General features: G+C 43.7%; 1 protein-coding gene across 4 annotated transcripts in view; it reads right to left on the reverse strand.

Annotated features, from left to right (window-relative positions):
* Nucleotides 1-14,784, reverse strand: part of CD58 (CD58 molecule) — a 44,901-nt gene that overhangs the window by 20,652 nt on the left and 9,465 nt on the right. For all 4 annotated transcript variants that reach the window (XM_060090345.1, XM_060090343.1, XM_060090344.1 and 1 more), the window contains exon 2: nt 2,008-2,304. In XM_060090345.1, the coding sequence (XP_059946328.1) occupies nt 2,008-2,304 (297 nt within the window). The remainder of the gene's footprint in view (nt 1-2,007; nt 2,305-14,784) is intronic.

Consider the following 14,784-nt stretch of genomic DNA (forward strand, 5'->3'; position numbering starts at 1 on the left):
GAACAGGGTATATAGGGTCAGGCACAGGTAAGCAGATAGGCTGGTGGTGAGAGCTTGTAGAAGTTCTCTTCTGGTTGCTTGTTTTCCTCAGTGAAACAAGAAGCAAAGCCTTCAGCTGAGGAGTGGGTCTGGAGAAGGAGGTGTTCAAGGTTTGAGGAGAGGAAAGGTAACTGCTGGGAGTGGGTGAGTGAAGACACTAGGAACATATTGGGTTTAGGTGCAGTAAATAATCAGAATTTTAAAGTGTGGGACTCTGCAAGGTGATGTGCTTTTCTGCAGCTACGAGGCGTGAGCACAGAACGTTGGATTGAACCTGGCTGGACTGGGCTCATCCAATCAAAGTTCAATCATTGAGCATGACCAATCAGAAAAGGAGCAAAGAAGCTAGGTGTGTCTGCAACTGAGTGAGCCCAGGGAGTGAGCACGGACAGCACTGGGGCTGCAGAAGGAGGGCAGGGAGGACGTCAGTGGGGGAAGGACTGTCAGAGTTGGCAGAGCAGAGGAACTGAGCTTCCAGTAGAGGAAGTGGAACTGAGATACTGAGGTGATGGAGGGAATGGAATCACTGGTAAAGACAAGTTCTACATTACATCTGTGGGGAGAGGTAAGACAGAGTGAAGGAGAAGATCATTACAGGAGAGGAGAGCAAGGACTATGAAGTCAGGATATTAGAAAGAACTTTTATTTAAATATTACAAGCACCAAGAATTATGACAGCAGGAACATCAGAAACAGTGAAAAGGAACCACGCACTAAAATAATCAGGAAATATTGGGGTGATGTTCTTAGCAGCACTATTTACAATAGCCAAGACATGGAAACACTGTAAGTGTCCATCAACAGATGAAAGGATAAAGAAGATGTGGTATATATAAATGGACTATTATTCAGTCATAAAAGAAAAGCGAGAAAATCCTACCATTTGTGACAACATAGATAGACCCTGAAGTCATTATGCTAAGTGAAATAAATCAGACTGAGAATGCAAATACTGTATGATCTCTAAAAAGAGAGAACTCTCTAGAAATCTTTTTAGATTTAGTGGAATCTAAAAAGAAAAAAACCAAGCTCATAGAAAAAGAGATCAGACTTGTGGTTACCAGAGGTGGAGGGTGGGAGGAAGGGGATTTGGAGGAAAGTGGTCAAAAGGTAGAAACTTCCAGTTATAAAATATATAAACACTAGGGATACAATGTGCCACATGATGACTATAGCTAACACTGCTGTATGGTATGTAGGTAAGTTGTTAAGAGAGAAGATACTAAGAGTTCTCATAACAGGAAGAACATTTTTTTCCTTTTTTAAATTTTTTCTTTCTTTTCTTTTTATGGTATCTATATGAGAAGATGGATATTAGCTGAACCTATTGTGGTAATCATTTCACAATGCATGTAAATCAAACCACCATGCTGTATGCCTTCGACGTGTACAGTGATGGATGTCAATTATTTCTCAATAAAACTGGGGGAAAAAAGAAACATTAAAGTGTACCCACATCAGCCTCTGGATGACTGCAACAAGGAAAGTGCTTCAGAGATGAGGGAAGAAGAATAACCTGGAAGCATCAGCAAGAAGCACAGAGGAACCTGTATCCTATCCCCAGTTCCAGTTTAAAGTGATAGAGGAGGGGAAAAAAATCCCACCTCCTTTGTGAGCTGCAAGGGGAAGCAGAAACTCTAATTTATAGAGCACCAACTATGCATGGTTCAGAGTTCTGAGCTCATTGATGCCACTACATCCCTTTCCAGAACATTCCCAGCAAGACAAGGGATGCTGCTGCCAGCAGCTCTGCCCAACTTGTGCTGTTCTCCTGACCTCAGTCACATCCTCTCCTCACCAAGAGGATGACAAGGGAGCTGAAAGTGGCTCCTGTGTACCGGAAAGAGAGGAAAACCCTGACAACAGGTGATGACTAATTTTTATTTCTCATAAACCAATGATTAGTATTAGTCTCTTAAAATAGTTAGAAATCTGCCATTTGAACAAACCAATTTATGGAATACTCACCGATGACTTTGAGGGTGAACTTGCTGTTATTTCTAACACTTGGGGATTCAATTCCGTACTCATCTTCGTCTGATCGTGTTAAGTTTTTGATTGTGAGGTTACCCGACACAGTGTCTAAGTGAACTCTACCTTTAAAAGATAGAAAAGCTCTGACTGAAGATTGGTCATCCCATTCTACAACTTTATCCTTTCCTCTTTTCCACACAATCTCCTTAAAGGGTTTAAAACTTGATGCGTATAAAGTTACACTCTTGTTCACAGCTCCATATATTACTTGGGAATCACAGCTAATGAAATCTAGGAGAAAAAAAAAGAAATTGGTTAGGGAAAATAACATGACTTGATCAAAAGCAGAAAATTATCTTCCAAGATGCCTTGTGGGGGGAAAATGATTAAATTTAGTGGTAAAATTATTCCTCAGCTACTTTTTGTACTAAGCTGATAAACTGCTGATAAAAAGTATAGGAATGAGAACATGCTTGACCCTGTAAGAGTTTATCCTTTAATAGGGAACTGGGGCCCACATAAATCCAAGAAATGGATTCAACATTTATGGAGCACCAACTACGTGCCAGGTACTGTGGGCAATGCTGGGAATATGGTGGCAAACAAGACAGGTGTCACTCCAGGCCCTCAAGGGAGGAGACACTGAGCAGACAAGGAGAGCCACCCAGGCAAAGGCCTTTCCTAGGAAACCATGCTGAAACTGACACAGGACAGCAAACCATCGGAAGATAAGAGGAGTCTGAAAGCTGACAGCTGGGTGAGGAGGGGAAGGAGAGATGACCAAGCAGACAGAGGAAGCAGCCCCTCTGAAGAGGCAGGCCTTAAATCAGGAAGGTGCTTGGTGTGTCTAAGGAAATAAAAGCAGTTCCAAAAGGCTCGAAGGAAGAGAGCAAGGGGGGAACGGGTGGGGAATGAAGCTGGAGAGGCAGGCAGGGGCCAGACCACAGGGTCTGTGAGTGAGGGGCTGGGCCATGTCCGGTAAGATATGCTAAGCTTTGGAATTTATCCTAATGGCAAGGGAAGGTCACGGACAGGTAAGACCGGCATGACATAATTTAAGTTTCAGTAGGTTGACTCTGTTTGCAGGGTGGACACTGGTCGACAGGGTAAGGATGGAGGGCAGAGAAAACCCAGAAGAGCAGTCAGTGTGGTAGCAGTGAAAGAAGGCTGGACTGGGAGACCAGACCAGGGTGCCGGCGGTGGGGATGGATAAGTGGACAGACTCTACATTTGAGAGGGAAATGAACAGGATTTAGTGATTGGATGAGAGGAGTTAATGGTGACTGCCAGGCCTCTCTCTTGGCCGACTGAGGTGCCATTAACTGAAATCAGAATGACCAGGAAGGAAGTCAGGGAGTGTGATGAAGATTAAGGTCTCAAGGCCTGGGTGCGGCGGTGGCGTGTTGGAACCAACTGTTAGCCTCTCTGCTGGACTCCGTTCAGTGAAGCCTGGAGAGCTTGGAGTGCACCACAGTGGGAGTATTTATAGCAGAGAAACTGACTCATGCTTCAAATCAGAACCTCCCACCTCCTCCACATCAATCCAGTTGTTAAACATTTACTATTACTACTAGATTGGGATATTCTTGATACCCCAAAATGGGCTTCAACGCATCTTGCTCCAGACTTGACTTAAAAGAGAAATTAGATCACATCACTCCTCTGCTTAGAACTTTCTAGTGGCCCCATCTGACTCTGAGTTACAGCTAAAATCTTTACAGTGGCCTACAAGGCTATACGAGATCTGGCCCCTGTGACCTCCCCTTGCTTTTCTCAGGGTAACTGACAGAGCACAGGAAAAATCAGAAATATTAAATAGACCAATTGCAGGCAATTGTGTCCAGTAATTTCAAAGAAGAAGCAAATACGCCCCATTTGTCTGTGTGCAAGGATTTTTAGAACCCACCTCCCTTAATCCAGGGAGGCTGCCTGCAATACACCACCATCCTTCTGTGGCTTTCCTGACCACGCACTCTTTCTCCCAATCAACCAGAGCCCATGAAAAGGCATGAAAAGGAATAAGATTTGAGGGGTGAGAGTCTATCGACACACAATAGTGGCGGCTCGAAATGTCTTGTAAATGAATAGATGAATGAACGGATGAGAGTAAGTAGGGTGGTGGAGGAAGAGAAGAGGTCTCAGTTGAACTGCCCCTCCCTGGCTGCATAAAGCTGGCTTCTGTCTCTCCCAGGGAAAGGTGATGTTTCCTGGGCTTGAGAACAGGAAGAAGAAAAGTCTGGAATGGGGCTAATGGTGGAAAAAGGGGGAGACCAGTTCAGAAAAAATCATAGTCATTTTGAGCTGGAAGAAACTCCAACAATTAGGCAGTCAAATTACCCCCATTTCACAGGTGAAAGGACAGGGCACCAAGAAAAATGGAAGATGTTACTGAATGCTTACCCTCTGCCAGTTACGTGTTCACGTACTTGTGTCCCTTTTTAATCCTCTCCACATCCCTGTGCAGTGGTGTTGCTAACTCCATTTCTCAGATGAGGAAACAGGCCCCGGGAGACCTATCAATTGCTCAAGGTCACCCAGCAAGTTTATGGTAGCTAAGGGACCAGAACAGACCTGACATGGCCCAGCCCCTCACTCACAGACCCTGTGGTCTGGCCCCTGCCTGCCTCTCCAGCCTCATTCCCCACCCGTTCCCCCCTTGCTCTCTTCCTTCGAGCCTTTTGGAACTGCTTTTATTTCCTCAGACACGCCAAGTGCCTTCCTGATTCAGGACCTGCCTCCTCAGAGGCGCTTCTTCCTCTGTCTGCTTGGCCGTCTCTCCTCCCGCTCCTCAACCAGACGTCAACTGACCGATGGATGCTAAGCATTAGCAGCCTGTAAGACATCTGCGTGGAGCTGTCCAGGAGGCTGCAGGGTTCACAGGTCTGGGGGTTCCCAGGGGAAGATACAGATTTGGGATTCATTACATTTGTAGATACTATGTCTATCATTTCCTTCCTATAGTAAAGTCTTTTCTGTTGCACCTCCAAGAACTGATCCTAAGGTAAGTTACCAATATGACTGTTTCCAATGAAAAAGAATAGGAGAAAGGAGAGTGAATTTTTTTCTCAAGGTCACACACCCTGAACGAATGAAAGAATGAGCAAACAAACAGCAGCTAAGGAAAGGAGTCAGCAGAGAGTTGGTTACTTTGCTGATAACAGTGAATGGTCAGAAAAGGGACCACAGGGATGCTACCTTACCATGCCAGAGGGCAGAATGAAAAGGGCCCCGACCTTCAGGGAAGATGCGCCCAGGGTGAACCTTCAAAAGTTCTCACCACACTAGGTTTCCTCAGCCTAAAAAACATATCATAATGCCTGCCACAAAAGATTGTTTTGAGGTTTGAATAAGACTGAGAGTCTTTACACAATGGCTGAAATGAAGTAGGCTTTCAACGGGGTTTTCCCTCTTTTCCCACTGTAGGTGACCCTGGCTGTGTGAGAATTGGGCATAGAGTGAGTTTTTGTTGTTTCAAAGTAGAGAGAGATAGAGGTGGGGGAAAATGTATCAGTGATCGCCTAAACAGATATTCTGTGCTAGACAGAATTTTTTTAACTGTTAGAGGTTTATTTGTTTGGAAGACTACTGAATGATCTTTTCTTTTGAAAGATGTGAGGGTACCTAATACCTGTATGTACTGTGTTCATTTCCAATTTCAAAGACTCTTGCAGTCTTACAAAGCATCATCATTATACCCAGTTTTGATAGCTCTTCTCACAGGGCTTGAAGTCTGAAGTGGAACTCAAATATTTTGCAGACAAAGTGACTTGATTTTTGATTTAGAAAATATGGTAACTGTAACTATTGGGTTAATGAAATGGAACCTCCCCCAACTCCCAGCCACAAATTCCTCTGCGCATTTTCACTTGAGTTCTGGGATTTAAAAAAAAAATTATTTATCTATTTGGCTGCGTTGAGTCTTAGTTACAGCACGCAGGATCTTTCATTGCGGTGCGCAGGCTCTTTGTTATGGCGCGTGGGCTCTAGAGCACACACGCAGGCTCAGGAGTTGCAGTGCACAGGCTCTCTAGTTGTGGCATGCGGGCTCCAGAGTGCACGGGCTCAGTAGTTGCGGGACGTGGGCTTTCTAGTTGTGGCGTGCAGTCTCTAGAGCACACGGGATTAGTTGCCCCACGGCACGTGGGATCTTAGTTCCCCAACCGGAGATCGAACCTGCGTCCCCTGCACTGGAAGGTGGATTCTTATCCACTGGACCACCAGGGAAGTCCCAGGTCCTGGGATTTAGATTGACTGCTATGTTTAGTTTATTTAATCAAACATTTATATAGCACTTACTATCTATTAGGCAGTTGGAAGAACTCTACAAATATGTATTCAGCAAATCCTCTCAAAAACCATATCAGGACTTCCCTGGTGGCGCAGTGGTTAAGAATCTGCCTGCCAATGCAGGGGACACCGGTTTGAGCCCTGGTCCGGGAAGATCCCACATGCTGCGGAGCAACTAAGCCCGTGCACCACAACTACTGAGTCCGTGCTCTAGAGCCCGTGAGCCACAACTACTGAGCCCGCATGCCACAACTACTGAAGACTGTGCTCCTAGAGCCTGTGCTCTGCAACAACAGAAGCCACCACAATGAGAAGCCCGTGCACCACAACGAAGAGTAGCCCCCACTGGCTGCAACTAGAGAAAGCCTACATGCAGCAACAAAGACACAACGCAGCCAAAAAATAAATAGATAGATAGATAGACAGAAAAAAAAACTTAAAAAGAAAAAGCATATTAAGCAGCTGTTATTTTAAACCCTATTTTGCAGATAAGGAAACTGTGACACACAAACGTTAACTGACTAGCTAATTAAGTACTGAAACGGCTTTCGAACCCAGACAGTCTGACTTTTAACCATCACTTCTTATTTGGCTAGCTATGTGGTATATGGCTCTTAAAGACAGTGATGTGATACAGGGTATATCAGAATGCAATTTCTAGAACATATGGGAATAGCAGATGTTGGGAATGAGAAAGTCAAACCATTCTAGTCGGGAGTCAAGCACACCTCTGAAACCTAGAAGTGAAGCATAAGCTCAGTGGTCACCAAGTCACTGAATGTCAGGGCTGGACAGGTCCTCAGAGGACCCTGGCCCGCCCCACACCCATCCTCATATACATGAGGAAATTGAGAAGATTTGATTGAGCAAGATAGTGATGAACCCAAATCTCCAAAATGTTACACGGGAACCCAAATTTAAACCTAAGTTTCATAATGCTGTTTTTTTTTTTTTTTTTTAATTTTATTTATTTATGGCTGTGTTGGGTCTTCGGTTCTGTGCGAGGGCTTTCTCTAGTTGTGGCAAGCGGGGGCCACTCTTCATCGCGGTGCGCGGTCCTCTCACCATCGCGGCCTCTCCTGCTGCGGAGCACAGGCTCCAGACGCGCAGGCTCAGTAATTGTGGCTCACGGGCTCAGTTGCTCCACGGCATGTGGGATCTTCCCAGACCAGGGCTCGAACCTGTGTCCCCTGCATTGGCAGGCAGATTCTCAACCACTGCGCCACCAGGGAAGCCCTGCTGTTGTTTTTTAAAAATAATTTTAGATGTTCAATGGGAAATGAGACAGGGTTTCATAATTAAAGACCAAGAGAAACTAAGTTGAAAGTAAGGTCTAAGCATTTGCACTTCTCGTGTGATGGCAAGTAATAGGTGACATGTGAAAAAGCAAGAGAGGGTAAGGGGACAAAAGAGACTCAAATGCAGGAAGGAAGAAAAGCTGGAGCGGGGTGTGTGGGGAGAAAACAAGGGGCAAACAAAGAAGTAATAAGGACACAAAATCACAGGAGCAGCTGAGAAGCCTGTGAGAACTAGCAAATGAAGCCTTGAGATAGAGACCAGCCATTCAGCCAACAGAGGAGCCACAGATGGGCCAGGTGTGACCTAAAAGGGAGCGGTGGAGGCTGCAGCTCTAGTGAGTCTGGCTCGCCTAGGGAGAGGCCCCTCAGCTCCTACCCACGTGGACACGTGCAAATTGCCAGATCTTCTAAGTTTCCAAGAAATGCTGGACGTTCAAATTTTATGTGAACACAAAAATCAATTAATTAGCTGGCAATTAATTCCAATCTGAGCGGAGGGGTATCCCCTAGTCAGGCCAGCCCCATGAAGACAAAGACAGGGTTGTTCTCCATCTTTGCTGCATCCCCACTGCCCGGCACATGAAGGACATTCCATAAATATTTGTTGAGTGAATTAACTAAACTAATTTAAATACAACTTAAATGTAGTCTAAAAGGCAGGGCTTCCTGACAGAATTACAATATTTGATAGTCACCCCAAACCCTGAGCTTTGCAATACCTCAAATCACTGTGGAAACTGGTTGAAGAACCATGACTCAGCAAGGAGAGGTGGAGACGTTTAACTGAAGCTGCAGAATAAATGGCCTGGGACCCCTCGTATGCAGTCAGAAGAGAACTCTTTCCTCCTCACTGCCTGCCTCCAGAGCCAAAGCAAGACTGGAGGGTCTGCTGGCTCCCCACTCCCCATCCCCTTCAGGTTTAGCTAGGTTTCACCTACCACATGCTGTGGGCTTCAGGGCACTGCACCAGATAAGCTTATACCCACTCAGGATATCAGCCCTTCATCAATGTTAACACCCTGTCTGAGATTTGAGGAGATGCAATTTTTTCACTGATGCCATTTCTGAGAGACGAGCTAACCACTCTTCTGGGATTTGGAGGAAAGGCTTTTCTGGAGTTTTTTCTTAGAAACGAACGATGTGATTTTAAAATACTTCCTTCTCTTCCTAAAATTTCTTCAAGGTTCCACATGGCTGCAGATTTTAGCAGTTAAGGCAAAACTTCATTTGATGAAAAGAAAAAAAAAATCCCCTGAAAGTTTCAGTACCCAAATACATAAATCTTGGTATTTTCCCCTGTGTGTCTGACACCATAACGACAATTCGGTTAAAGATTCATTCAAGCTGGGAGATAGGAGGGCCTTGGGCATCTTTGTACCCAAGTGAGCAGCTGGATTTCTCCTGCAGACAGGGGCTTGTGACCACCACCTTGTTCCTCTCACTTCAGCATCACAGCACACTTTCAGTTGACACCCACTTGGGGTACTGGAGCGGTGGCAGCCCGAGAAACTAAGTCTCTGGAGACACAAACACACATGCTCACAGTACGGAGAGCAGCCACTCTCCTCACATGTCTACGTCAGTGTTGGTGTCAAACAATCTGTCCTGTTAAGTCTACAAACATTCTGTTTGTCAGCTCACATGTCCCAGTTTTGGCATACGAAATATGCTCACCAGGTACATGGATAATCAAAAGAAGAGCACACAGTCTTTTCACTCAAGGAAGTTTAGTGTAGCTCGTTTCTTTAACCTAGCTCTTAATAAATCCAATCCAAATGAGCCCTAGACCAACTCAGCCTCAATAATAATATTCAACAACAGCAACGGCAGCAGCACACTTCCTGAAGGCTCACTATGTGCCAGGCACTTGTTCCAAGAGATAGACAGATGGATAGATGGATAGATAGATGGATAGGCTCATTTATTCCTCAACTTAACTCTATGAGGTAGGTCTTATTATTCATTTATTCATTCACCAAATATTTGTTGAGTACCTGCTATGTCCCAGGCACTGTACTAAGCAGTTAGGATACAACACTAAACAAATCAGACAGAATCCTGCCCTCTTGGAGTTTACATTATTGGGGAGGGTGGGGAGTTTACATTATTGGGGAGGGTGGGGACGCGGGGCAGGGAGGAACACATTAAATGGAAAAGTATCACAGGTGATGTTAAGTGCTATTGAGAAAAATAAAGCAGTGTATTGGGGAGGATGATTAATAATGAGAAGGGAGGTTGCCATTACATGTGAGGTGGTCCCAGCTGGCATGTGAGCAGGGCCCAGAAAAAATGAGGGAGTGAGCTTGAGCATATGGGGAAGAGCATTCAAAGAGTGAGAACCACTAAGTTACAGTTGAGGAAACTGGGGCTCAAAGAGGTTCAGAAGCTGACCGTGGTCACTCAGCTGGTCCAGGACAGAGCTGGTGTCCAGACACAGGTGGCCAGCTCCAAAGCCTGCACTGTTAGCCACAGTGTGAGACACCTTGGTCCTTCCTTGTCAATTCCACCTGCATCCAGTCCCAGTCAGTGATTTCTGTTTCCATGAGTGCTAAAGGCAGAAATCTACTGGTCTCAGATATGCCACCATGGCTTCCCTGTCTTCATCTATTTCAGACTGAAACTGCAGCCCCCTGACTCCCAACAGACAATAAACCCCCTGGTTCCCCAATCCCAGAAACTCCACAGAACTCGCCTCACATATGCTCTCAGTTGTCAAGCTATTCCTTGTCTCCTGGATGAATGCATCCAGAATTAAGATGTTTGTTCTTTAAATCAACTTCCTTTTGAACTTCCCTGTTTTCTGTCATGCTAAAATACTTGCCTTTTTAACCCTTATTCTTGCACTTAAAAATCCTTCTTTCACAAGACATTTCCCTCTCAATCTGTACAGTCCGATTCAGTAGCCACTAGCCAATGTGACTGGTGAGCCCATGCCACGTGGTTAGTCCAAACTGAGATGTGTTGTTAGTATAAGATACACACCAGACTTTGAAGGTCAAGTATGAAAAGGGGAATGTAAAATCTCTCATTAACATTTTCTATATCAACTACATGTTGAAATGAAAATACTGTGGGTATATTAGGTTAAATAAAATATATTATTAAAATTAATTTTACCTCTTTCATATTATATTTCTATTTAACAGCACTACTCTGGCCGGCTCTTTCAAGATACCCATATCACATCACGCTCAAAAGCCACATTTGCCTTTGACTGTTCTTGTCTTAGATAGGATATATCTGAGACCTACAGCATGCTTTGGAGAATAAGGCTCTCACTAGAGCTATTTAATACTCTGCAAGTCTTTTTAAATCTATTCTCCAAAGTCTGATTAAAGGTATTTTAATACGCTATTGACCATTTCATTAAAAATTTCTTTATAATCCCTATTATTTTCTAGTTACTCAGTTCATAGTTGAGAAACTCTATTACAACTAATTTATGATGACATAGTCTTATTAGTTTCTTATTAATATGAATTTCTTATTATTTTCTGAATGTGTACAGTAAACTTCATTTTTATTTCTAGTTTTTAACTGTTTCATGGGAAAAACATTCAGAAACTACAGACCAGAGAGGTTGATGGAAATTCAGACACTGTTCTTAACAGACATTCAGGGGAACATTATGAGATGTGAAGGTCACTAGGAACGAAAATGGGTTCATTTCCTCAGAACAAGCCTATCAGAATAATTTGGTTCTCTGAGATGGATACTTGCGAAACAGAATAGATCAAGGTCACAAAGGACAGAACTCTGAACTAATAACTTTCAAATGGGGGCAGAGAGCAGACATGATTTCTTACAGTGATTCTGGGCAAGAGGTCCCCTCACTTTCACTGGTTTCATTTTGAGCCCCAGAGTCCTTGGGCTAAGAGCTCATCAGCAAAGGCACGAGCAGCATTGAGAAGGAGAAGGCCAATGCACACAAGGGAAAGGGACTGAAAACAAGAAAACAAAGAGGCCAAAGGAGAGAATCCCATGCCCATAAAGTAGCTAAAAGACACTTTCCTTTGAGTCTGGTAGATGGGCACTGAAACTTATCTCCAAAGAGGAACTGCTAAAATGTTTTCCACACTTTTTGGGGACGGTATCACTATTTTAGTCACACTTCATATTAAAACTTGTCTGAGAAAATGGAAAAGGCTGTATCCAGGTTTCACCTTCAATCCTGAGATGGAAGCTTTTATCTGTGACTGCAGAAACTAAGGTGCTGTGTGCCCTTAAGTAAAAACTTCAAAAAGCCTTCTGTACTCAAGAGAAAACAACATGAGAAGAAATCAAAAGACAGAAAACTTGTGCAAACAAGGGCTGATGTATGCTGGCAAACTTTCTGCTTTTAAACAGAGAAAGCAATGCCTACCATCAAAGCCTATATGAATTAAAAAACATTAGAGTGAGACATGCTGGGACCCAGCCCCACTCCCCAGCAGGCCAGCAGCTTCCACACCAGGTGGGGCTGGCAGCCAGTGGAGTCAGGGGAGTCAGTGGAGTCAGCTACCCACAGTACTTGGCTCTGCCACAGCAGAAGACTGCATGCAGCCCATATCGGGGGCACCCTAGAGCATATAACTCTAGTCACCAAAGGGGAAGACGAGAGTCCTGCTGGGCCCCACAGGACATCTCTTACATAAGGCCACTCCTCCAAGACCAGAAAACATAACCAACCTATCCGCTACATAGAAATAAAGATAGAGAATTAGACAAAATGAGGAGACAGAAATATATAACAAACAAAGGAACAAGACAAACCCCCAAAGAATAACTAAGTGAGTGGAGATGAGCAATCTAACCAATAAAGACTTCAGGTAATGATCATAAAGATGCTCAATGAACTCAAGAGAAGAATGAATGAACACTGTGAGAAGTTCAACAAAGAGTTAGAAAATATAAAGAAGACTCAAACAGCTGAAGAATACAATAACTGAAATTTAAAAAATACACTAGAAGGAATCAGCAGTAGATTAGATGACACAGAGGAATGCATCAGTGAACTGGAAGACAGAGTAGTGAAATTCACCCAAGCTGAACAGAAAAAAAAAGAACTTTAAAAAGTAGGGATAGTTTAAGAGACCTCTGAGACAACAGGCATACTAACATTCACATTATAGGAGTCCCAGAAGGAGAAGAGAGAGAGAAAGGGACAGAAAACTTATTTGAAGTGATAACAGCTAAAAACTTCCCTAACCTGAGAAAGGAAACAGACATCCAAGTTTAGGAAGTACAGAAAGTCCCAAACAAGACGAACCCAAAGATGTCACATCAAGACACATTGCAATTAAAACAGTAAAAATTAAAGATAAAAAGAGAGTCTTAAAAGCAGTAAGGGAAAAGCAACCAGTACACACAAAGGAACTCACATAAGACTTTCAGCTGACTTTTCAGCAGAATCTTTGCAGGCCAGAAGTACATCATGATGTACTTAAAATGATGAAAGGAAAAAAACTTACAACCAAGAATATTCTACCCAGAAAGGCTATCATTCAGATATGAAGGAGACAAGCAAAAGCTAAAAGAGTTCAGTGTCACTAAACCAGCTTTACAAGGAATGTTAAAGGGACTTCTCTAAGCAGAAAAGACCATATATAGAAATATGAAAACTAAAAAAGGAAAAATCTCATTGGTAAAGGCAAACATACAGTAAAGGTCAACCACATAAAAAGCCAGTAGGAAGGTTAAAAGACAAAAGCGATAAAATCATCTATATCTATAGTAAAAAGTTAAGGAATACACAAAATAAAAAGATGTAAAATATGACATCAAAAACATTAAATGTGGGCTTCCCTGGTGGTGCACTGGTTGAGAGTCTGCCTGCCGATGCAGGAGACACGGGTTCGTGCCCCGGTCCGGGAAGATTCCCACATGCCACGGAGAGGCTAGGCCCGTGAGCCATGGCCACTGAGCCTGCATGTCCGGAGCCTGTGCTCCGCAACGGGAGAGGCCACAACAGTGAGAGACCCGCGTGCTTCAAAAAAAACAACAAAAAACATTAAATGTGAGGGTGGGGTGGGCAGCAAAAACGCAGGGTTGTTATAATGTGTTCAAACTTAAGAGATCATCAACTTAAAATAATCTCATAAAATTGACTCATTATATAGTTATAGATGAACCTCATGGGAACCAAAAGCCTATGATAGATACATACACAAAAAAGAGAAAAGAATCCAAACATAACACTAAAGATAGTCATCAAATCACAAGAAAAGGGCCTCCCTGGTGGCGCAAGTGGTTGAGAGTCCGCCTGCCGATGCAGGGGATACGGGTTCGTGCCCCGGTCTGGGAGGATCCCATATGCCGCGGAGCGGCTGGGCCCGTGAGCCATGGCCGCTGAGCCTGCGCGTCCAGAGCCTGCGCGTCCGGAGCCTGTGCTCCGCAACGGGGGAGGCCACAACAGTGAGAGGCCCGCATACCGCAAAAAAAAAAAAAAAATAAATAAATAAATAATAAAATCACAAGAAAAGAGAGCAAAAGAAGAAAAAAGGAACAAAAAAGAATTGTAAAAACAACCAGAAAACAATTAACAAAATGGCAATAAGTACACACCTATCAATAATTACTTTCAATGAATGTACTACATGTTCCAACCAAAAGACACAGAGTAGCTGAATGGATTAAAAAAAAAAAAAAAAACAAGCCCCATCTATATGCTGCCTATAAGAGAATCACTTCAGATCTAAAGACATAGACTAAAAGCGAGTGGATGGAAAAAGGTATTCATGCAAATAGAAATAAAAAGAAAGCTGGGGAAGCAATACTTACATCAGACAAAACAGACTTTAAAATAAAGACTGTGGGGCTTCCCTGGTGGCGCAGTAGTTAAGAATCTGCCTGCCAATGCAAGGGACATGGGTTCGAGCCCTGGCCCAGGAAGATCCCACATGCTGTGGAGCAACTAAGCCCGAGCGCCACAACTACTGAGCCTGAGCTCTAGAGCCCGTGAGCCACAACTACTGAAGCCTGTGTGCCTAGAGCCCGTGCTCTGCAACAAGAGAAGCCACGACAATGAGAAGCCCACTGACCGCAACGAAGAGTAGCCCCCACTCATCGCAACTAGAGAAAACCCACACGCAGCAACGAAGAGCCAACACAGCCAAAAATAAATAAATAAATAAATTAATTAAAAAAATAAAACAAAGACTGTAACAAGAGACAAAGAAAGAGATTACCTAATGATAAAGGGACCAAT

This window comes from Mesoplodon densirostris, chromosome 2, assembly GCF_025265405.1.
Source record: "Mesoplodon densirostris isolate mMesDen1 chromosome 2, mMesDen1 primary haplotype, whole genome shotgun sequence".
Taxonomy (NCBI): Eukaryota; Metazoa; Chordata; class Mammalia; order Artiodactyla; family Ziphiidae; genus Mesoplodon; species Mesoplodon densirostris.